A 25,118-nucleotide genomic window follows, 5' to 3' on the forward strand; every position below is an offset into this window, starting at 1 on the left:
TTGATAAATTCATCTCATTCTCTTGAGAAAAGAAAGCAGTACACAGATGTGAATAAAGGATTTTGGCAATGCACCATCAGTAACAAAAATTTATTTAGTTTCATTTGGTTCATAATAATGGTTTTCAATGCACTATGTACAGAGATTTTCCAAAACCAAGTTAAAACTAGTACTACATATGTAGAAACTATCTGAAAGTATTATTCCACAAACTGGAAACCTCCACAGCTTGTAACTGTGATTGCTTGAATTTATACTCAAGAAAACCAGGGTCTGGGCCAGAATTCAAATTTAGATTTTCTTTATTTCTTCTTCCAGCTCTTCCTTTGTGTACATGTGAAATGCTTTTGAAGGCTCTATTGTTGCAAGCTGAAAAGAGAATTAATCAGTTAATACACTCCAGCTTCAGCAGCTATAGAAGAGCGACGAAAGGAGCCGAGGTTAACTACCCCTACAGCTTTTCTTTAGCTCATTGTTGGGAGTAAATGATCAAACTGAGACAACTTTCCTAAATGTATTTTCTATTTTCACCATATGTTGCAGTTTGAATCAGTAGTAAGGAAGGCAAATAAAACTTTTATATTCATTTTGAGAGGTCTAGAATATAAAAGCAAAGTTGTAATGGTAAGGCTTTATAAAGCATTACTCAGACCGCACTTCCGAGTATTATGAGCAGCTTTAGAAAAGTTGTGCTGACATTGGAGAAGGTCCAGAGAAGATTTACAAGAATTAACCCTGGAAGGAAAGGGTTAATGTATGAGGAACATTTGATGGCTCCAGGCCAGTACTCACTGGAGCTTAGAAGAATGAGGAGGAAATATCAATGAATCTTAACAAATATTGAAAGGCCCAAGATGGAGCGGATGTGCAGAAGATGTTTCCTATAGTGTGGAAGTTTAGGACGGGAGGGCACAGCTTCAGAATACAAGGACATCCCTTCAAAACAGAGATGAGATGGATTTTATTTAGGCAGAGGGTGGTGAATCTGTGGAACTCATTGCCACAGACAGCTCTGGAGACCCAGTTATTGGGTATATATAAAGCCGAGGTTGATAAGTTTCTTGATTAAAAAGAGTGTCAAAGGTTATAGGGAGAAGGCAGGAAAATGGGATTGAGGGAGATAATAAATCAGCCACGATTGAATGGTGAGGCAGACTGAATGGGTCAAGTGTCTAATGCCCCTAGAAGCTACCCCACCATCTTGCTGCAACTTTTGACAGGATCTACCAGAGAGTCAATACTTTGTGCTCTACTCCGAGGAGACGCGTCAGTACAAAGAATGTACTGGATAATATTCCCCATCTATATTTTGAGGCAAATGTCTTCACCCTCATGCAAAGTGCTGGGATGCGAGGGGAACAGTGGATAGTTGTCCATCAGAGGGGGGAAAAACACACAAGCTCATTCCTACAGAGTGACATTCCTTAAGAACAGTGAGGGGGATAATAAATCAGCCACGATCAAACAGCAGAGCAATCTGGATGGGATGAAAGGCCTAATTCTGCTCCTACGTCTTATGGTCTTATTTACCCATGCCACGCTGATCAGAATAGATTTTCCGTACTTAAAGGTTGGAAGTCTCTAAATAAAAGAACACTGTCGCAGTCAAACGGAGAGCTACTGGCTCATCATATACAAAACTTTCATACCTCAATATTAGTAGCACTTAGTTTTTCTTCCATTACTTGTTTCAGGATGGTGAGTGCTTCCTTCTTTGCCTCATCTAATGTCATAGACTGAAATTTTAATGATCACTAAGGTCAGCATTTGTACATACCAATACCAAAGATATGACACAGAAATTAAACCCTTCAAACCACACCACCCCAGCAACACCCCCCCCCCCACTCAATAACCCCAATTTAACAATAACCTATTCATGGGGCAATTTACAATGATCAAATAACCTACCCAGTACGTCTTTGGACCGTTATAAGAAAACTGGAGGACCCAGTGAAAATCTATGCCTTCCACAGGTAAGGTGTAGAGAGACTCTTTACAGAGGATGCTGGGATTGAGCAGTGGTTAGGGTTCAATTCCTGCCGCTGTCTGTAACAAGCTTGTAAGTTCTCCCCATGACCATGTAGGTTTCCTTCCACATTCCAAATATATACAAGTTTGGGTTAGTGGGCATGCTTTGCTGATGCCGGAAATGTGGCAACAGTTCCACGATCGATGCACTTCACTGTATGATTTGATGTACATGTGATAAATAAATCTGAATCTTGAATCATTGGTGACTGGTTCATATACCTTGTGATAAACCTCCTGTAGAGCACTCTGGGCTCCCTCTGAAGCTGAACCAATTGCTCTAGCAACACACTGTACAAAAGTCCCAGATGGATCCATGTGATACCTGCACAAGAAACAAACAGGTTGTACTCATAACCACTCTACCTTTAGAATTCAGCAATTAAACATAAACCACAAATTGCTCACTGTAAGTACTGGTGGCAACTCTAAATAACTGGCATCAAGATTGGCATGACTGACGGAACAAGAAAGGTTGAGAGAGTGAGGGCTTTTCTCTGTAGCAAAGGAAGATGAGAGGTGACTTGATAGATGCACAGAGAGGCACAGACAGAGTGGACAGCCAGACTTTTCCCCAGGGCTAATACAAGGGGATATCAAAGGCAAGCTTTATTTTTTCACACAGAGGGTGGTGGGTGCATGGAAGGTGATGCCAGGGTGGTGGTGGTAAAGCCAGATACATTAGGGACTTTTAAGAAATTCTTGGGTAGGCACATAGATGAAGGAAAAATGGAGAGCTATTTGGGAGTGAAGGATTAGATTAATCTTATAGTTAAAAGTTCAGCGCAACATTGAGGGTTGAAGTGCCTGTACTGTAAAGTACTGTTCTTTGTTCTAACACCAAGGCCTGTCCAAGGATTCAAGATTATTTTTGTCATTCTTCAGTACACCAATGTAAAGGAGAACAATTGTTACTCCGGATCCGATGCAGCATAAAAAAGTAACCCAAAAAACACAATAAATATAAAAACAATCCTTCGAAACACATGGTGGTGGGGTGGAGATAAATCTCTACCAAAAGAAGTGTAAGACACTCCTTCCCTCTGCTAACCTGCAGGTCACCCTTGGGCAAGATGCAGCACCTGCTAAACCCCCGATCAGGGTCACATGAAGCCATGGGAGCAGGTGGTGGGTGGATGGTCGTATGAGCAGCTGGTGCATATCACAATTCCTGGTTCCCCTAACTTCTTCCCCCAGGATATGAGACTACTGAACTTCCTGCTATTACCCAGGTCTCATCACTTATGAAAATATAGTAGCATATTAACATTTACTTTTTAAACTTCAATTGTAAATGAACATTATGCCAAATGTCAATCTTCAGGAATACATTTTATTTTTGTCAGTGTACCTGTAGTAATATTACTTTATGTGTTGTGTGTGGTTTATACGTACTATGCTGTGCACCTTATTCAGGAGGTACATTTGGTGGTATATAGGTTTGAATGACCATAAAGGTGAACTTAAACAATGCACACTGTGGTAGATCTTTATGCAGTTTTACTGGAAGTGAAGCATGTTCGATTCTTCTCTTCTACCTTGTTGTAAAATCCTACCCTGGATCAGGCTCTCACTGTGCACTCATCTCGATAAAACGCAACTGCTTCAAAAACAGCTTATAAAATTAACATATGCCACAACTATTTACAATGTGTAATGTTAACTAGCTCATAGATAGCAGCCTGAAAAATGGAACAGATTTAATTAGCAAATACAGACAACGAATAACTTTAGTAAGCACCAAATGGACAGGATAATCAGAAAATATTCTCTATACTCCATGAAAGAGTGGACGTGGAGAGAATGTTTTCTATAGTGGGGGAGTCCAGGACAAGAGAGCACAATCTCAGAATAGGACACCCATTTAGAACAGAGATGAGGAGTCAATTTATTTTGACAGAGAGTGATGAATCTATGAATTAATTGCCATACGCTTGTGGATGCCAAGTCATTGGGTATACCTAAAGTGGAGGTTTATTGGTTTGTGATTAGTAAGGGTGACAAGGGTTATGGGGAGAAGGCAGGAGACTGGGTCTGTGAGGGATAATAAATCAGCCATGATGGAATGACTGCTCTGTCGATGGGCCAAACAGCCTAATTCTGCTCCCATGTCTTAATTTATTACAAAGAGCTGAAGGTACTTGTGAAATGTAAATACAAACCAACATTCCAAGTTTAAAGCACTTGTGTAAGATATCTAGGTAGTTGCTCACCACAGAAACTGAAGCTTAGTATCTGGAACTATCAAGACAAATTCCTTAAAGTTGTTCTGCACCTGATGACACACAAAATGCTGGTGGAACGCAGCAGGCCAGGCAGCATCTATAAGGAAAAGCACTGTCGATGTTTCGGGCCGAGACCCTTCGTCAAGTCTCGGGCCGAAACGTCGACAAGTGCTTCTCCTTATAGATGCTGCCTGGCCTGCTGCGTTCCACCAGCATTTTGTGTGTGTTGCTTGAATTTCCAGCATCTGCAGATTTCCTTGTGTTTGTTGCATCTGATGAGGCCACTTCAACATTTATACATTACACACACAACAGTGGAGGAAATCAACAAGTCAGGCATCTATAGAAATGAATAAACTATCAACATTTCAGGCCGAGACCATTCTTCAGGATTGGAAGAGGGGGAAGATGCCAGAACAAAAAGGTGGGGAAGGAGGTCTAACTAGAAGGTGATCATTGAAGCAAAGTAGATGGGAAAGGTAAAATGCTGGAGAGGCACGAATCTGATAGGACAGGAGAGTGGACCATGGGAGAAAGGGAAGGGTGATGAGACCCAGGGGGAGGTGATAGGCAGATGAAAAGTGAAGATTAGAAGAGAGAAGGGAATTTGATATTCATGTTATCAGGTTGGAGGCTACTCAGACAGAATACAAGGTGCTGCTCCTCTATCCTGAGGGTGGCCTCATCTTGGCACGGAGGTGGCCATGGACTGACAAATTGAATGTGACTGGGAATTGCAATTAAAATGTTTGGCCATAAAACATGTTGTGAAATCTTCAATCAACTGCTCAATACTAAAGTCACACACTTACAAGAAAAATTTGAGATGATTAATTACATTATTTGCTCTTACATATTATAAAGCTTTATTGAATAAGGCAGCAAAATGCAATAGAAATAATGCTTACATTTGTGGCCCCTTTTCATCAATCCCTCCAAACAGCAATGCCACACCAAATGGTCGGCTCTGGGGAAATAAAACAAAGAGCATTTAAATAACATTTTCTCCCACCATAAATAACAATATCATAAAAGGACACTCAAATTTTTAGATATTAAAGGACTATTGAAGACAGGAGTGAGATAGATTGGCGAGTTGAGAGGTGTTGCAACAATAACCTTGCATTTAAAGTCAGTAAAACCAAGGAACTGATTGCGGCCTTCAGAAAGGTGAACTTAGGAGAACACACATCAGTTTTCATCAAGGAGGTCAGCAGAGGAAAGGGTGAGCAGCTTCATATCCTGGTGTCAGCATCTCAGAGGACTAATCTTGGGTCCAACATATCAATACAATCACAGAAGTTACGCACGGGGCCCTAGTTAATTAGGAGTTTATGTCACCAAAGGCTTACAAATTTTTATAGATGTGTGGTGGAGAGCATTCTGACTGGTTGCATCAGCGTCTGGTAATGAAGGCTCCAAATCACAGGATCACAAAAGACTAAAGAGGGTTGTGACTCAGCCAGCTCCATCTTGGGCAAAACCTTTCTCACCATCAAGGAGAGCTTTAAGAGGCAAGTACCTGAAGACCCTCACCATCCGGGATATATGGATACAGGAGCCTGAAGACCCCCACCTCAATAATTCGGAACAGATTCTTCCTCTTCATCAGATTTCTGAATGATCCTTAAACTCTACTTTGTTATTCCTTTTGTTCTTGCACTATTTTTGTAGTTTATGATTTGACTTTCCTCTGCTGCTGCAGAACAACAAACTTCACATCATATGTCAGTGATAAGAATCGGAATCTGACTCTGAATCAAGGGATATAGGGTTTGTGCAGGGATCTGCTGCTGAGATAAATGTAAGCAGCAATTTTATTGAGTAGTAGGGCAAAATGGTCTCTTCCTGTGTGATGGCCTTTTGCCCTCCTCCACTCAAAAAAAATTCAGATTATTTGTGACCAACTATGAACACCCCTTCTTAAAGTGGTCAAATCATATCCACCCCCACCCATTGTTTACCAATGGCTCCGAAAACATCAACTTGGCCAAGTCAAGGTTAAGTAATCAACTGCAGAGCTAAAATTTAACCACGGTACACTGCTTTTAATATCAAAGACATGAAGAATTAATATTATAACTTGGGGTGGCACAGTAGCACAACTCCATTACAGTGCCAGGAACCCGGGTTTAATGCCTGGCGCTGTCTGTAAGGAGTTTGCATGTTCTCCCCGTTACCATGCGGGTTTTCTCCAGGTGCTCTGGTTTCTTCCCACATTTCAAAAATTGGATCTGAAGGGCCTGCTACTGTGCTGTATCTCTAAATTAAAAAAATTAATAAAGCACACGTGTTGAAGGGTGACATAATATGGCAATGCCAGATACAGCAGTAACAGATTTAGGCAGAGATGTTACCATTGCACCAGGGTCTGCATCTTCTTCACCAAACTGCAAGGCCAAGTTGGAGACCGCCTGTGTCACACTCTCAACCGTCATGTTTTCATTGTAAGTAAACCAGTGATTCTGAAGAACAAACACATTTATTAATGTTGCTAGTTGAATACAGTAAGGCATCTATAATACAGATCCCCTCAAATTCATTGGTTCACAAACCAGATTTTCCATACTATTGGATGATTTTGACTTTCAGATGGACCCCACCTCCCCCCACCCCCCCAACACGCTCGACATTATCTTCCAGTGAACCCAGGAAAGGAAGCAGATCTGTTGAGTTACATCTCATCAAAATAAGTTGGGTCAATGATTCTTCTAATTTGTAATGACCACTGGGCGCAAAAATCTTATGCTGTGCAAATTTTTTTGCTCAGTGACAACAACATGTGCACAGTGAATAATTTCTTAAATAAAAACAGTATAAATAAGCTAGTTCTAAAATCTTCAGACAAATTGCAAACACCACATTATCAACACCGTCCCCATCAGAAACTGGAAGAGGAAATGTGATCGTGTACGATCGTGAAATTTACTTAACATGCCAATGAGGTAGAGGTTGACAACCTTTTGTGTGCAGTTCGAATTCCTTTGTGTGCTAGTAGCAAAAGATGTGTACCCTTGCACACGTTAGAAAGAACATTGATCAAAGCCTACTCTCTGTGCCCTGGGTTCAGCCACAAAAGCTACACATAATCCTGATAGTTCGTCCCATGTTGAGCCTGGATCCCCTTGCAAACCAAGGTCACACCCTCAGCAATACATGGCCAACCTTGTGAGCTTGCCTGTCTGTAGATATTTGATCTGCAGAGATCGACCTATAGCAGGGTTTCCCAACAATTTATGTCATGGACCTCCCTCATCACCATTAACCAAAGGGTCTGTGGACCCCAGTTTGGGAACTCTGACATACAGGGCGTATCTGACACCAAGCCATCAGAACATAGAACTGTACATCAGAGGAACTAGCCTCAGCTCATAGCATTGTGCCGAACTGATTAAGTTCATGACATTTAATCCCATGCAGTTCAATGCACTTCCAAAAGAGGCATCCAACACCACAGTTTCCAACAATGTTAGAATATTTTTTTTTTTTTTTAAAATCGCTTCTCTTTACAACCCTTATCTCTATGTCACTTTAATATTCTTTCAAGGTTTGCACAAAAACACTCAAAATAGCTCTGTGGACATAACAATTTTGCAATTAGCCATTCCAAAGTTACTTACTTTCACTGGATAAAGTGAACATTAATTATTAATGACAATAGAATATGCATTCTAAGATGACATTACAGAAATCAATGACTTAACTGTTAGAAAACGGAACTAATTTCACAGAAGCTTGCTTTAAGTTTACCACATTGTGAAATACTGAAATTTTAAATTACCTGTGTTTCAACTCGGGCTTTATCGATTAATGTTTTGGCATCAGCGATTAATCCACTCATTGCACAGCCTAACAAGAAAATAATTAATATTAATTTTAATTCTACAGAAGTGATATTATAATATTTTGTACAATCTCCTTACAGACAGCAGTTAGTTACCGTAGATTCCGGACTACAGAGCGCACCTGATTAAAAGCCGCTGGCTCTAATTTTAGAAATAAAATCAATTTTTTACTTGTAAAGGCCGCACCGGATTTTCGGCCGCAGGTGTCCCACGTTGTAATATGAGATATTTACACAGAAAGATATTACACGTGAGGATTTTTTAACTTTTAATTAAATCCATATGGTAACAAAAACAAATACATATTGCAAATGCTTTTTTTCGAACCGTGCCCGTAACGCGGCTACTTTTAAATATACGTTGCGTATACTTCTTTACTGAACAACATTCCAATATCTCCTAACGACTGGTAAAAAATATATATACTGCAGCCTACCAGGAAAAGTTATTGATCGCCTTTAACTTAAAAGCAGCGTTTTCGCTCCGCCGCTCCCCCCCGCCGTCCCGTTTTATCGCAAACGGCATTTAAAAGCAGCGTTTCGCTCGGGTCTAATGCCCCCTCCTTCCCGTTTATCGCAAACTGGTATCCCACAAGACGCGGCGAAACCGGGTGTGACGTCATAGCATCCCGCGATGTAGTACAGAAAACAAATATAGTTAAAACTCTTCTAACTTTAACTAGAAAATGAATTACTAAGCGAAAATATTATAAACTAAATAACTGCCATAAAGGCAGCACAATGCTTTTCTTCGAGTGTTTTCCATGTTGATGAGGGTGAGTACAAATGACTGATTTACAATAATTTAATTGTGAAAGTGCGCTTGATTTATCGTACAATTTCATTGGACCTCTGTGAACTACTCATCAATTTTATTGGTCTACTGTTACGAGGCAAAATGTTTTCGGCGGCATGAAAAAAAATCATGTATTAACCGCTCCGTTTTAAAGGCCGCAAAGTTCAAAGCTGTTCAAAATGTGGGAAAAAAGTAGCGGCTTAAAATCCGGAATCTACGGTACTAGGTGATCCAGGTTTAATTCCTGGCACTGTCTGTAGGGAGTTTGTCCATTCTCTCCATGACTGTGTGGGTTTTCTGCAGGTGCTCCCCTTTCCTTCCACATCCCAAAGATGTACTGGTTAGTTGGCTAATTGGTCATTGCAAATTGCCCTCTGATTAGGCCAGGATTAAATCGAGGGATTGCTGGATGGCACGGCTCAGAGTGCCAGAAGGGCCAATTCTGTGCTGAATCTCAATAAATAAAATCACATTTTTTAAATCCATGTGTATTTTTTTAAAAGCACATAAGCAAAATTATAAATTAGCTGTCAAGTGAGCCAGAATGGTTGACTAATGTACAAGAGGTCTATTGAAGAGTGTTTAAACAGTGGGATAGAAGCTGTCACATACAAAATGCTGGAGGAGGTCAGCAGGCCAGGCAACATCTACGGAAAAATGCAGTCGATGTTTTGGGCCGAAACCCGTCGGCAGGACTGGAGAAAAAAAGCTGAGTTGATTTGAAAGGTGGGGGGAGGGGAGACAGAAACGGGAGGTGATAGGTGAAACTTGGAGGAGGGAGGATGAAGGGCTGGGATGTTGATTGGTGAAAGAGACAGAAGGCCATAGAAGTAAGTAAAAGGGGGAAGGAGCACCAGAGGGAGGCAATGGGCAGGCAAGGAGATAAGGTGAGAGGGGGAAAAGGGGATAGGGAATGGTGAAGGGAAGTGGGGGGGGGGGGGGCATTACCAAAAGTTTGAGAAATCGATGATCATGCCATCAGGTTGGAGGCTACCCAAATGGAATACAAGGTGTTGTTTCTCCAATTTAGGTGGGGCCTCATCACAACAGTGGAGCAGGCCATGGTAGGACATATCAGAATGGGAATGGGAAGTGGAATTAAAATGGGCAGCCACTGGGAGATCCTGTTTGTTCTGGCAGATGGAGTGCAGGTGTTCAGTGAAGCGGTGGAGCTCCAAACACAGTAAATGACCCCAACAGACTCACAGGTGAAGCATCGCCTCACCTGGACGAACTGCTTAGGGCCCTGAATGGTAGCGAGGGAGGAGGTGTAGGGAAAGTGTAACACGTATTCCACTTGCACGGATGTGCCAGGAGGGAGACATAGATTGGGAGACTGTTTCACCAAGCATAGGTGCTGCCTAGCCTGCTGAGTTCCTCCAGCATTTTGTGTGCTGCTCAGATTTCCAGCACCTGCAGATTTTCTCCTGTTTGAGATAGAACCTGTCCTTGAGCCTGGTGATAGGTTTTCAAGCCTTTGTCCAATGGAATAGGGGAGAAGAGGCAATGACTAGAATTGGGGGGAGAGGGGTGTCTTTGGCTGATTTCCAAAATAAGCATAAAGTAGGGAGACCGAAAACTGAATCAATTTTTCCTCACTAATAAATGTCTTCTGCTGCTTCTCCAAGACTTTTGAGATCCTTTCCAAATGTTGGGTGCTCAAATCTAAAAGCACTTTAACTGTTTCAAAAAAAAAATATTTTCAGCATTGCTTCAGTTGCTGTTTTATACCCCAATCAATTATGTTATGCAAAGAAAGTTGTGATTTCTGGCATGATACCCCACCACTGTCTGTAAGGAAGTTGTATATTCTCACAGTGACGCATGGGTTTCCTCCCACATTACAGGTTAGACTTGGTGAGTTGTGGTTCTGCTTTGTTGGTGCCTGAAGCATGCCAACACTTAGGTACAATCCTTGCTAATCTGATTTAATGCACAACCTCACTGCATGCTTTGACGTACATATGAAAAATAAAGGTGATCTTTATCTTTAACACAAGAAATTCTGATGGTGCTGGAAATCCAAATCAACACACACAGTGCTGGAGGAACTCAGCAGGTCAATGGCATCCATGGAAATGAACAGAATCATCAAGACCCTTTTTCAGGACTGATCAAGAAGAGGGAAGACGCCAGAATAAAAATCTGGGTGTGGGGTAGGGTGAGGGGGGCGAGAAGGACGATAGCTAGATAGGTGAAGCCAGGTGGGCGGGGAGGGTGAAGTGCTGGAGAGGAAGGAATCTGATAGGAGAGAAAATGGACCATAAGAGAAAGGAAAGGAGCGGCAGCAATGGGGGAGGTGATAGGCAGGTGAGAAGAGGCAAGAGGCCAGAGTGGGGAGTAGAAGAAGAGGAGAGAGGGGAGGCTCACGCCATCAGGTTGGCGACTACCCAGGTGGAATACAAGGTGTTGCTGCTCCACCCCAAGGGTGGCTTCATCATGGCACAAGAGGCAGCCATGGACATGTGGGAATGGGAATTAAAATGTTTGGCAATTGGGAAGTTCCACTATTGGCGGATGGAGTGGAGGTGCTCGACGAAACAGCACCCCAATTTACGACAGGTCTCACCTATGTAGAGGAGGCTGCGTCGGGAACACTGGATACAACAGACCCCAGCAAATTCACAGGTAAAGTGCAGCCTCAAAGGGAAGGACTGTTTGGGGCCCTGAATGGAGATGAGGGAGGAGGTGAATGGGCAGGTGTAGTATGTTGGCTGCTTGCAATTGTTATCTTTAAATACTTTCAAGTCTTCCTGCTCCTTTACCACTGGTGTGCAAATAATTTGCTCCGTGAGCAGATACCCATATCTCTCACATATTCACAGTTACAAACCTCAACTGCCTTTTACTCCATTTAGTCACCACTAAGATTTCTCAATGTTGTTGTGTCATCTATACGTGAACTTTCATTTTAGGAAATGACAATTAAGTATTGTAATATTTATTTTACTTTACAAAAATATTTGTTTATTTACGAGGCCTGAGGTAATTTTTAAAAAAAAAATATACACTTGAGTGGAACCTGGGATAGTAGTAGAGGCAGTTACAGTAGTTTTAGTTTTCTAAATTTTAGACAGCATCCCAATAAATGAAAAGACCAATTTATATTTATGTAAAACTAAATCTTAAAAAAGCAAAATTAAAGGAGCAATAAAAATTTGATAGAACCACTCAAGGATACAGTAGGTTGGAAGACCCACATAGTCATTGAAAAGTACAGCACAGAAACAGGTCCCTGGACCCATCCAATCCATTTAAACTGCCTACTCCCTTGTCAGTCAGGTTTTAAACAGAATACTAACATAGGAGAGAAAGGTAATGAGGTTTGGGGTGAGAACTGTGGAAGTTTGGATGAACAAAGGCAGAGCCATCATGATTCAGTTGATTAAATTCAAGTTATTGACAGGAGGTTGGAAAGGGATTGTTTTCAAGGAGTGAATGGAGAGGGAGAATTAAGCCAAGAACAGACTGAAAAAGGACAAGATCCTGTTTTAAAGTTTAACAGGCAAGCACATGATGGTGAACCCAATATGCAAGTCAGTAAGTAGGTAGAAGAGCGGGAAACAACTCCAAACCTACAGACAGCAGATTGAGGGAAGCCAAACTCAAGCATTTTAGAACACTAATTATTCAATGATCTGTATCTGCAATATGGGTAAGGGAAAATAGAAAAGGAAAATCCAAGTTCATCAAGTAACCTGTAGGACAGATTATGTTTTTTAATCTTTTTTATGCCATTAACCAAGGGGTCCGTGGACCCCAGGTTGGGAACCCTAGTGAAGGAATTTGAAACAAAAAACACCCCTGTGCCCAAACAAAAATACAGAAAGATTTGAACAGGCTACAAATAAATGGTGGATCTCTGAAACCTTATTTTGACATAAAATACTTCACAATCTCCATAAACATTTTACCCTTGTACTTTTTAAAATGGGAATTACACATCTAGTAAAACTGAAGGACAAGTTCCAAAAACAAGACAGTTAATTGTCTGATTCCCCTCCTTCCACAATAAACTGACCTATGTGAGAATCAATTTCAACTATTTTCTCAATGCTGCTGGGTTCCATCAGTGGAGACGTGATCCTCTTCTCAACCGCTAGAACAACACCTTCACTGGTTTGGATTCCGATGGCAGTGGAACCCAACTGTGGAAACAGACAGCATAAATTGAATTTAAGGGAAATTTCACAAGTTATCTTGTTTAAGAGTACAATGAGGTGGCTTTTCTTATAGTACTCGACTCAAAGACTCTAGCAAATTTCTATGGGTGTACCATGAGAGCATTCTGACTAACTGCATCACTGTCTGGTACGGAGGCACCAATGCACAGGATTGGGAAAAGCTGCAGAGGGCTGTAGACTCAGCCAACATCAGTCCCGCACTAGAATGAATGCAAGCCCAGGATTGTGTCCTCAGTTCCAGTAGGTGGGGTGGGGGAGAGGGCAGGGGCAGAACCACAGCTTTTGATCAAAAGATGTGCATGTTACTAATAAAGCAGATTGATTACTGTCCCATGTCAAAACAGTCTTTGGAACTGTAAACTATCATGTCATTAAGACACCAGAGAGGAACTTTGCTCTTTGAAACCACCTCACTGGATCTTTGACATTAACAAGGTACCAGATGAAGTCTGAGGTCAATACCTCAACATATATCAATCTTAGAATTTATTTAAATCTTACGTCCATCCAACCCAAGGGAGTAAAAACCTTTGTGTTAAGACTCCATCACAATGTACGCATCCAAAGGGCTGTAACTTTGGCAGTGGCCAGCCTGGTATTTGGCTCTGGTCCCTGAATTGGAGCACAAAGCCTCCTGACTGGGAGAGGGACGCACTAATACTGAGCCACAGCAGCTACCAAAACTTGTAGATACTCAGCGGGGTTATGAGAAAACTGCTTAACAACATATTTTTATTGAAATAGGCAAGCACAGTCACAAATCAGAGGTAGGGTAATGGATCAACTCAGCAGTGAGAACACACTGCACTGACACTTGCCATCTGTTGCATCTTGACATCAAAAATAACAGAATTTATAGGCTCCTTGATCCTGTTTTATTTTACACATCCAGCATAGAAGAGAGTGCCCACAAACCTAGAAACATCGGTTTGAAGTTCAGTCAACTTATACAGATGTCACCACATACAACCCTGAGATTCATTGCTTTGTATACCCAATAAATCTATAGGATAATAACCATAACAGAATCAATGAAAAATTGCCCAACTAGGGCGTTCAACCAGAATGCAGAAAACAAACTATGCAAGTATGAAGAAATATTAAATAAATAAGCAATAAATATCGAGGACATGAAACGAAGAGTCCTTGAAAGTGAATCCATAGGTTATGGGAACATTTCAATGACGGGGCAAGTGAAGTTGAGTGATGCTAGCCCCTTTGGTTCAAGAGCCTGATGGTTGAGGGGTAGTGACTGTCCCTGAACCTGGTGGTATGAGTCCTGAGCTCCCTGTACCTTCTCCCTGATGGCAGAAGTGAGAAGAGCATGACCTGAGTGATGGGGGTCCCAGATTAAGGATGCTGCTTTTCTGTGACAGCTTTTCATGTAGATACGTTCAATGGTTGGAAGGGTTTTATTTGTGATGAACTGGGCTGTAACAACTACATTTTGTAGGATATTCCATTCAAAGGCATTGGTGTTTCCATACCAAGCTGTGATGCAGCCAGACAATATACTCTCTACTACACATCTTTAGAAGTTTGTCAAAGTTTAAGATGTTATGCCGAAAGCTATTAAGTGTTTTAAACTAGTAACTCGATTTATCAGTCACATGTACCAAGGCACAGCAAAAAATTTGTCTTGTGTAGTCTTAATAAAGCTAATCTCTTGCTTCCCCCCCCCCACAGATGCTATCTGACCTGCTGAGTTTCTCCAGCATTTCTCTTAATCACTGTTCATACAGATTCAATTCATTACAACAGTACATTGAGTAGTACAAGGTAAAACATAACAGAAAGCAGAATAAAATGTTACAATTACAGAGAAAATGAACTATAAGACAATAAGATGTAAGGTTATGAGGACAAGAGTTATCTTTGGGATGGCATGTGATTGTGAATGGTGCAACACCAATGCAGGATGATTGGAAATGGTCAATGTTACCCAAGTTGTACGTTAGATTAAAAAAAGCATAACTAGCAAAGTAAGTGTGAGAGGTCTCCCACAGCATGGGCTGTGAGAACCTCTAGAGTTAACTCATCACTGTAAAACAAAGGCATTTTAAATACACACCTTAATGGCCTCTATAGCATATTCAACTTGAAATAATCTGCCTTCTGGAGAGAATGTGTTTACGCCCCTGAAACGCAAAATGAAAGAATTATTTCCTCAAAAAGAATCACAGAACACTAGTGGCCACTCAGCCCATCTGAATTGTATAGTTAAGTACAGTATATTCCAGTTGATTGCACACATCAGGACCAGTACACTTTGGCCCAATTAAACTGCTACTCTATTTAGCTAAAGTTTCATGGAAATACTGAAAAAAACATATAAAAGACTGAGTAACAAATTATGTATTTAAGTGTAATTATCATTCAACCATTCATGAATACAGCCAAATGAAACAGTGTTACTCCAGAGCCAAGGTGTAAAACACTGTACCAACAATCATAAACACAAAGCACACGACACATATCAGACAGCAGTAACCATACAGCCACATAAAAATATATCATCCAAGTCCCTTAGTGAAACGTCCTGTAAATCAATGATGCATCAGTGCTGTTGGCAAGAACAAGTAGTTCTCAGCAGTCTAAACGTGTAGTGTCTGTATATTTCACATTGGTAAATAAATTGTTTTCGGAATTTTCCGGCAAAAAAATAGTTCTCAGCATTCTGCAGAAGAACCCATGCAGTTAACCCAGGTTGTCTCCCATTGAGTGAACATTGGAGGCAGCATCTATGCTGGGGCCAGTCCAGAATCCAGCGTGGACACTGTGCCACATTGCCTCCAGCATCTCCCCTCCAGGCCTACTCCAACATGTAAGCCTACGGCATGAGCCTAGTCCTTACGGCAATCGAGGGCATGCGCTCCCCGTTGTTAGTCATGCCAATAAACCAGTGAACCAGACTTTCAGTATTTTACATTCCCAATGTCCAACAGGGTCTTGGGCTCACAAGAAAAATGTCCAAGATAATCACTTGCTATCAGACTGCAGACTACCTTTGCGCACCAACTCTGACACTTTTCTGTAGCAGGCGGCAACACAGTCCACACCAAGCCCAGCTCCTGTGCTGTCGAGCAACTAGCTGATAGCAGAGGAGCTGGTCTTGATGCCAATCGTGTTGAAATGAAATACAGTACAAATTAGCACACTACTAATACTACTACAGTCCTAATGCTTGTTGACAGAAGAATTCACTCCAGTGTATGTTGCAACTATTCTTTGACTGTAAATAGACAAAATCAACACATAACGGATAACCTTGTTACAATGCTGTAGATGACTGCATTGTCTGAATTTTCATTTTCATTGTAACATTCAACATTGTCGATACCTTCAACTTCTTTGTAGTTCCTAACTTGTTGGAGTAGTGAAATGATTTCATTTTCATTCGTGACCATTACTGACATCACCAACCCTGAATGCATGAAAACGCAGGGAGCAAAACCAGTTCGGTACTGTCTTACCGCTCATGTCTCGCCAACTATCCATGCCAAAAGTCTCTGCTGCTTGAACACAAACACATGCAAGTGATGTTTAGAACTGTTCGCTCTAAACATGGTGTAGTGTGTAATGGCCATGCAAGTGCACGTGATTGATGCTTATAACAAACTTACTTACAGACAGACATACTTTATTGATCCCGAGGGAAACTGGGTTTCGTTACGTCGCACCAAGAATAGTGTAGAAATATAGCAATATAAAACCATAAATAATAATAAGTAAATTATGCCAAGTGGAAATAAGTCCAGGACCAGCCTATTGGCTCAGGGTGTCCAAGGGAGGAGTTGTAAAGTTTGATGGCTACAGTCAGGAATGACTTCCTATGATGCTCAGTGTTGCATCTCGGTGGAATGAGTCTCTGGCTGAATGTACTCCTGTGCCTAACCAGTACATTATTTAAAGCAATAGTCTCCTGTCCCAATTAAACAGCATAGCGTTCCAAATAAACAAAGGGAATCCCAGCTATTTTCTCAATTAGTTTTTGTGATTTTTTTTTTTGAAAAGAGTTGCCCCAGTTAACTGATGACCCTACCAACTGGAATCCACTGTAGCTGGTTGAACTAAAATGGGCAGAATGATAGCATAGCCGTTAATGCAATCACGTTACAGTGCCAGCTATCACAGCTCAGGGTTCAACACATGCTGCTATCTGTAAGGAGATTGTACGCTCTCTCCGTGAACATGTGGGTTTTCTCCAGGTGCTCCAGTTTCCTCTCACATTCCAAAGAGATACAGTTCTGGTTGGGGTTATAAGTTGTGGGCATGCTACGTTAACGCCGGAAGCTTGGCAACACTCATGGGGTGTCCCCAGCATGTCCTTGGACTGTGTTGCATGTTGACGGAAATGATGTATTTGACTGTATGTTTCAATATACATGTGACAAATAAAACTGGTCCATTCTAATGGCATCTCCAGCCTCAGCCACAGGCAGCAGAGTTGATGATCACTGAGACAATGACATCATTGAAAACCCATTGAAAATCCCTACAGATGAGGCCTGGTGATCCGACCCTCATGGAGAGTAAGGTCCAAGCGTGCACCACCAGCCAGAATCATACTTCAGATCTGGTTGGCTCACTATCAGGATCAAGGATACTATTTAAATGAAGTGGGAAATGGAGGCAGTTCTGCAGCAAACAAGTTACAACAGGAAAATGATAGACAAAAAGCCTCAGAATAGAGGGACGTCCATTTAGAGCTGAGGTAAGGAGGAATTTTTTTTTCCACCAGTGAGTTTGAATCTGTGGATTTTGTTGCCAAGACATCAGGTATATTTAAGGCAGAGGCTGATAGGTTCTTGATTAGACAGGGCATGAAGGGATACAGGGAGAAGGCAGGTGATTGGGACTGAAGGGGAAATGGATCAGCCAAGATGAAATAGCAGAACAGATCGATGGGCCAAATAGCCTAATTCTGTTACTGCTCCTATACACACAGGAGCTAGTACTACAAGCTCTGTGGTGCTGACTACAGAATCTGGTCAGATGGAGGAGCCAGGCTCGGAGTCACCCCAGTGCCCAGAACCTCCAAGCAACGCAAGTTACCCCACTAAGCAGGAAGTCAGAACAGCGTCAGGTGAAGTGGCCTGCTGCTAACAAGGAGGCGTGGCTCCAGTTGGATGAGATGTAGTGAAGAGGCCCACGAGTGCAAGGGGGCTAAATACACGGATCTTGAGCAGAATGCTGGAGAGCTCGCTGTGAGCCAGTCGAAGTTGGGTGCTGGGGCTTTGCTGGCCATTCATTACAGCGGACTCAAATTCCTTGGAGTAAAGGGACTGCAGTGCAGAACAGCCACCAAGAACATTCTGGAGGCTGCTGAAAAGGTCTTGTGGTGGCTGTGGATTACTGTGCCACTTGGACACAAGTCGGGGGGCTGATCACCCCCGGCTGGGTTGCCCGGGCAAGGGTGTCTAATGATTAAAGACCTGAAACATCCTACGACCCCGGGTTCATCACTGAAGACGTGTCCAAGTAGCACCAGGTGTATTCTACAACTATGGTCTTAAAATGAGCGGAACATGGATTTAATGGTTGGGTCTCTGAAACAGGAGACCTCCTTACCCAACGCTGGAACAGGACAGGATCGTGCAATGATCCCAGGGCTAACAAGTGTGAAGATACACACTGAATTTGGTACTTGAAGAATCAAAGGTCTTCTACAAATCTGATCACCTCGTATCTCAAGAGGCAATGTGCCATGTAAAAAGAACAAAACTGTTGGAGGACCAGAAGAAACAGCCTCACAATTGAGGGACATCCCTTTAAAACAGAGATCAGGAAGAATTTCTGTAGCAAGAGTGTGGTGAATCTATGGAATTCATTGTCACAGATGGCTATGGAGGCCAAGTCATCAGGGTATATTTAAAACTGAGGTTGACAGGTTTCCTGATTGGTAAGGATATCAAAGGTAATGGGGTTGAGAGGGATAATAAACCAGCCATGGCAGAATGGTCTAATTCTTCTCCTATGTCTTATGGTCAAACAGCATCAATAGAGACCAGGGATGCTGAAATGTGAATTGTCCATTTCCCTCTACAGGTGCTGCCTGACCTGCTGAGTTTCTCCAGAAACATTGTTTGCTGCTCCAGTTTCCATCACCTGTAATCTCGTCTCCAATGTAGAGCTCAAGCTTAGAGTATTTGTCCTTGCAATTAAAAGTTTACCTTTCGATAACTGACGGCAGTATCTCTCTAATATGAAAGAGGCTTCAGCAGAATAATGAAAGGGACAAGCTGGGACGAGGAGAAATTCCTGAAGCTTTGGAATTCTCTAGCTTGGGGTATCTGGAGGTTCACTCCAATCAGGGGTGGATGGGTTCCTGGATGTCATGGAAAGTGGCCGGGAATGGAGCTGGGACAGAAAACTTGTTTTGTACTCACTGTATTTATCATTACCGCGTACACTGGCAACTAGCTTATCATTGTCACACTTACTGAAACAGAGTGAAAAACCGTTTCGTCCGACGTTCAGTCAGATTATTCCAAACACAATTACATCAAGGTAAAATGAAAGGAAAAGAAATAGGAATGCAGAAAAAAAGTGTAACAGTCAGAGAGAAAGTGTGTGCAGGGAGACAAAGTTCAAGTTCACAACCATGTACATTTTCAGGTAGAGAGTCCTTTTTAACATGGGAAGATAGAGGCTGTTCTTGACCCTGGTGATATGTGGTAGGAGTGGTTAAAGTGGGAGAGAATTGGTTTATTATTGTCAAATGTTCCAAGGTACAGTGAAAAATCTTTCTTTGTACGCTATCCATACAAATCAACTCATCACAGAGTATTGAGGTAGTACAAAGTAAAACAATAACAGAATGTTACAGTCACAGAGAGAGTACAGTGCAGGCAGGCAATAAGATGCCAGGACCATGACCAGGTAGAGCATGAAGCCAAGAATCCAAGTCGATTCAATAGTTTTACAACAGCAAGATAGCTGTCCTTGAGCCTGGTGTAACATGTTGGGAGTCGTTACAGTGGGAGAGAATTGGTTATAGATGGTTTAATCAAGCAGTGTAAATCAAGGCAACTAGACTTGCTGTGTTGTTTCACCACTCATCTGAGAGGCTTCTTCAGTTCTGATCCATGGTGGCTAGTATTACAGCTAAAAAACTGAGTTGTTTAAAGGTAGAGCAATCACATGAGGGTCGTTAAGAGTCACAGAGGTAATGAGAGGGTCATTAGTCTTATTTTTGCATGAATAGAGGTGTGAACTATAATGGAGACGCCAGGGTACAGATGTTAGGACTGCATTGTAAGTAGCTGATAGATGGTGTGGTACCCCACCTGTTCAGGGATAGGTTTTCCAGTTTGACAAAGATGGCTTCTTTAACTCCTCTTTTAAACCACATGTCCTCCCTGTCCAAAATGTGCACATTGTTATCAAAGGATAACAACGCTTTAGGTGTAAATATACAGCTGAGTCTTGACCGGAGTTATTAGCCCTCCTATGTTGGGTCATCCGTTTGGGAATTGGAGTCCAGAGGGCATGGGGTACGACACCACCATTCAGCTACTTACAATGCAGTCCTAACATCTCTATCCCTCCATTCATGCAAAGATAAGACTAATGACCCTCTCGTTACTTCTACCAGTTGTCTTGACTTACTACTGCTTGATATACAATGGCCTGAATGACTGAGAACCTTCATTGACTTACTGGCACACACAATAAGTGGTTAATTTTTATGTTAGCCATGCAGATCAATGCATCTGTATGGCTTCATCAATTCATCAGGTAGATAGTTTAGTTAAGAATCAGTCTTATCGTTCGAGAGGCCCATTCACCAGAATCACAACAACGGGAGCATCACACTTGCAAATTGCTAAACTGGTTGTCCACTCGGCACCTCAGCCCGTTTCCAGGCCCGGGCCCAGCCCCGAACCGGCGCCGTGACTCAGCAGCCCCGGCTTGAATATGAAAGTGAAACCTTGTCGTTTGTTAAAAGGCCCGAGGCCCGAGACCCATCCGGCGACCGGACACCAAAGCACCGTGACGCAAAAGAGCGAGGACCCGGGACCTGGGACCCAGGACGCAGGCCCAGATGCAGGAAATAACAGCAACAGCCGAGGCCCCGGGTCCAGGCCCGATTGACGGGGGATGGTTGATGCGACCTCGGCGCAACGTGTGGCAGCGGGAAGGCGAGACCCACCTGTCGTACTCGGACCTGATGATAAACATCCTGGGCGGCGGGTGACTTGCGAGGCCGCACAGAGGGAGAGGGACCAGGCGATGCGGGGCAACAGGTCAGGGAACGCGGCCTCAACCGGAGCCTATGAACGTGCGGCCTGGTCACGCCTACCCTTTTAGTGATTGGTTGTCCAGTGGTTGCGAGGCGGGGTTCACCCCCAAATCCGTGTTTCTATTGGTCGCCCTAGGCATCCGGGGGGGGCAACAGCAGCCGCCGCACTTTCCGATTAGTCACTCTGTGCTTCTGAGGCGGGTCATAACCATTCCCGCCTCTCGCTCCCATTGGGCATCTAGGGGATTAGGGGGCTGGGCTTATCGCCCTTCCCGCCTCCCGCTCCTATTGGTCACACTATGGTTCCAGGGCGGAGATCTGTCATCTGTCACAATGTCTGTCATTGTGTTTATAGGGCGGGACTTTAACCCAGCCATCGTCGATGCGCGTTCCAATTGGTTGAGCCTTGTGTCAATCGCCGCCTGCGTTTCAGGGTACTCGCAACAAGATGGGGAGGCAGCCCATGTACCACGGAGAGAAAGCCGCGGGGGAATCGGGGAGGGGAGGAGAAGAAAGAACAACCGAACGGGTAAAGATAAAAGAATGCTGGAAATCTTGATCGACGCACTCAAAGTAGCTCAAGCAGCATCTGTGGAAACAGGCGACGTTTCGGGCCGAGACTCTTCCACAGGACCGGGGAAACAGATGAGAAGTCAGATAAGAAGGTGGGGGAGGGAAGGAAGATGTGCAGGGTGGTAGGTGAAGGTGATACGGGGGGGGGGGGTGAAGTAAAGAGCTGGGAAGTTGATTGGTGAAACAGAAGCTAGAGAATGGGGATAAGAGAGGGTAGAAGACCATTGGAAGGGGGAGGAGTCCCAGAGGGAGGTGGTGGGCAGGTACGGAGATAAAATGAGAGAGAAATGGGAATGGTGAAGGGGGGCATTACCAGAAGTTCAAAAAAATCGATGTTCATGCCATCAGATTGGAGACTACCCAGACAGAATATAAGGTATTGCTCCTCCAACCTGAGTGGGCCTTGTCGTGGCAGTAGGGGAGGCCATGGACCAACAAGTTGGAATGGGAATGGGAAGTAGAATTGAAATGGGTGGCCATTGGGAGATCCCATTTATTTTGGCTCCAAACAGTCCTTTCAGATGAGGTGACACTTTACCTGTGAGTCTGCTGGGGTCATCTACTGTTTCTAATGCTCCCACTGGGGCCTCCTGTGACCCAACGTAGATTGGGAGATCGCTTCGGGGAGCACCTGTGCTCCATCAGCCAGAAAAGCGGAATCTCCCGGTGGCCACATTCCTTTGTTGGGTCTTGTGCTCAGATACCTTGCATTTCGTATACCAGATGGTGATGCAGCTGGTCAAGACGCTCTCAATGGTGCTCCTGTAAAAATTGATCAGAATGAGGGAGGGGGCCTCACTCACCCCAATTTCCTCAGGAATTGGAGATGCTGCTGTGCTTTTTTGACTAAAGAGGTGGTGTTGGGCACCAGGTGAGATCATCATAAACTTGGTGGTCCTAAATTTGCACGTTCATATGCAGTGAGGAATAGTTAGCCTCCACCTTCCTAAAATACACAATCATCTCCTTAGCCTTATGAGAAGCAGGGAGGTAATATCCCTTTCTCCCACGGTCCACTGTCCTCTGCTATCAGATTCCTTCTTCTTCAGCCCTTTACCTCTTGCACCTTTTTGCCCCTTCCTAACTCCTCATATGCTCCCTGCACGTTTCAATATTTTGATGTACAAGTGACAAATTAAACTTTAAATCCTTCAAGAACACAATGAGAATGCTATGGTAGTGGAAGAGGTGGTCTGTAGTGTTAAGTTCTTGAGGTAGAGTTTGGACTGCGCAGGTGAATACAAGAGCCTGATGGTTATGGGAAATTTGTTGTCCCAGAACCTGCTGGTGTGGAACTTCGGGCTTCTGTACCTCCTGCACAATGGTAGCTACGAGGAATGGGCACGTGCAAGTGGGGGGATCCTTGATGACAGCTGCTGCCTTCTTAAGGCAGCGCCCCTGTAGGTGTTGCCAGTACCATGGAGAGCTTGTGCCCATGATGGACTGGGCTGCATCCACCATTGCTTTCAGCCTCTGATGTTACCGTGTTGAAAATGCCATACCAGGCTGTGATGCCAGCTGTCAGAATGCTTCCAACAGTGCAGCTGTAGAAGTTACCTGGAGAATTTGGTGACAAGCCACATTTCCTTAAACTTCTATGAGGGTAGAGGTGCTGGCGTGCATTCTTCGTGGTTGCATCTATGAGCTGAGCCCAGGATAGATCATCTGATATGTTAAAACCCAGGAAAATGGAACCGTGTATTCTCTCCACCTTATTAATGAGAACTGGCTTGTGGTGTCCCCTCTCTGAACTCAGGGACATCTTCAAGGACTGATGCCTCAACAAGGCGACATCCATCATTAAGGACCCCCATCACCCAGGACATACCCTCTTCTCATTCCTAACTTCAATGTACATATTCAGGACTACCTTTTCCCCTCTGTCAACAGATTTCTGAATGGACATTGAAACCACGAACATTACCGCACTACTCTCTTATTTCACTTTTTGCACTACTTATTTAATTTGTATGTATTTACTTTCTGCAGTTTACTGTTTTTATTATGTATTTCCACGTACTGCTGTCACATAACTACAAATTTTATGATTTATGCTGATGATATTAAACCTGATTCTGATTAGTTGCTTGGTTTTATTGACAACTGAGCAAGGAGTTGTTGTGACACCACTCAACCAGGTCTTGTATCTCACTCATTGCCGCCAAACAATGATACTGGTACATGTGTACTACCTCCTTGCATTTGCCCTACCCAAGGTGCAACACCTCACATTTATCTGGGTTAAACTCCATCTGCCATTTCTCTGCCCATATCTGCCATTGATCTGTATCACACCGTATTCTTTGCCAGTCTTTTACACTGACTACAACTCCACTAATCTTGGTATCATCTACAAACTGACTAACCTACCCATCTACATTTTCCTCCAGGTCATTTATCAGCATCACAGACAGCAAAGGTCCCAGCACAGATCCCTGCGGAACTTCACTCATTACAGATCTCCAGCTTGAATATGTCCCTTCAGCCACTACCCTTTGTCTTCTGTGCTCAGGCCAGTTCTGAATCCAAACAACCAATTCGCTGTGGACCCCATGCATCTTAATCTGGATTAGCCTCCCATTTGGGACTTTGTCAAACGCCTTACTAAAATCCATGTAGACAACATCCACTGCCCTACCGTCATCAACCTCTGTTCTCACCTTGTTGAAAAACTCAGTCAAGTTGGTAAGACATGACTTGCCCCACATAAAACCATGCTGGCTTTCTCTAATTAGGCCAGGGGTTTCCAAGTACTCATAAATCCTAACCTAAGCATTTTCTCTGGTAATTTCCTTAAAACTGACGTAAGACTTGCTGGTCTATAGTTCCCATGATTTTCTCTTGTTCCCTTCTTAAACGGGTACAACATTAGCCACATCGATATCTTGAGACCAGGTTAGATCCTCTTCTTTAGTTATTTTCCAGCTTGTTAATATTCCTCACGTGCTCCATTTGATCCTATGTGTGTATGGAGATTAGATCCGGGGTCTAAGCTTGTAGCCTTGAGGTGCACCTGTGTCAATGGTCTTCAAGGAAGGGAAGGGATGTTGTTACCAATCCTCAGTGATTAAAGTCTGTTGATGAGGATGTGAAGGATCCAATTGCACAGGGAGGTACTGAGGCCCAGGTATTGGAGTTTGGAGTGGATGATTATGTTGAACACTGAGCTGTAGTTGATGAACAGCAGCCTGACGGGATGTGTTCCTTTTGTCCAAGTAGC

General features: G+C 43.1%; 1 protein-coding gene across 1 annotated transcript; it reads right to left on the reverse strand.

Moving 5' to 3' along the window:
- Positions 1-75: 75 nt before the first annotated feature.
- On the reverse strand, positions 76-21,389 carry psma5 (proteasome 20S subunit alpha 5). Its single transcript, XM_073030863.1, has 9 exons — positions 21,236-21,389; positions 15,152-15,218; positions 12,918-13,044; positions 8,038-8,105; positions 6,614-6,721; positions 5,165-5,223; positions 2,254-2,356; positions 1,650-1,736; positions 76-369 (listed from the first exon to the last, which is right to left on the reverse strand). The coding sequence occupies exons 1-9, from the start codon at positions 21,262-21,264 to the stop codon at positions 292-294; spliced, it is 726 nt and encodes a 241-aa protein (XP_072886964.1). The 5' UTR covers positions 21,265-21,389; the 3' UTR covers positions 76-291.
- Between the last annotated feature and the right edge of the window lie 3,729 nt (positions 21,390-25,118).

This window comes from Hemitrygon akajei, chromosome 27, assembly GCF_048418815.1.
Source record: "Hemitrygon akajei chromosome 27, sHemAka1.3, whole genome shotgun sequence".
In the NCBI taxonomy this organism is placed as follows: domain Eukaryota; kingdom Metazoa; phylum Chordata; class Chondrichthyes; order Myliobatiformes; family Dasyatidae; genus Hemitrygon; species Hemitrygon akajei.

Coding starts and splice junctions, on each gene's coding strand:
- psma5 (XM_073030863.1), bottom strand. CDS start 21,264: ATGTTTATCATCAGGTCCGAGTACGACAG. Junction 2,357..5,164: donor GATGAAAAGGGGCCACAAAT/GTAAGCATTATT, acceptor TTTCTTGTGCAG/GTATCACATGGATCCATCTG. Junction 370..1,649: donor TAAGTGCTACTAATATTGAG/GTATGAAAGTTT, acceptor TTCTCTTTTCAG/CTTGCAACAATAGAGCCTTC.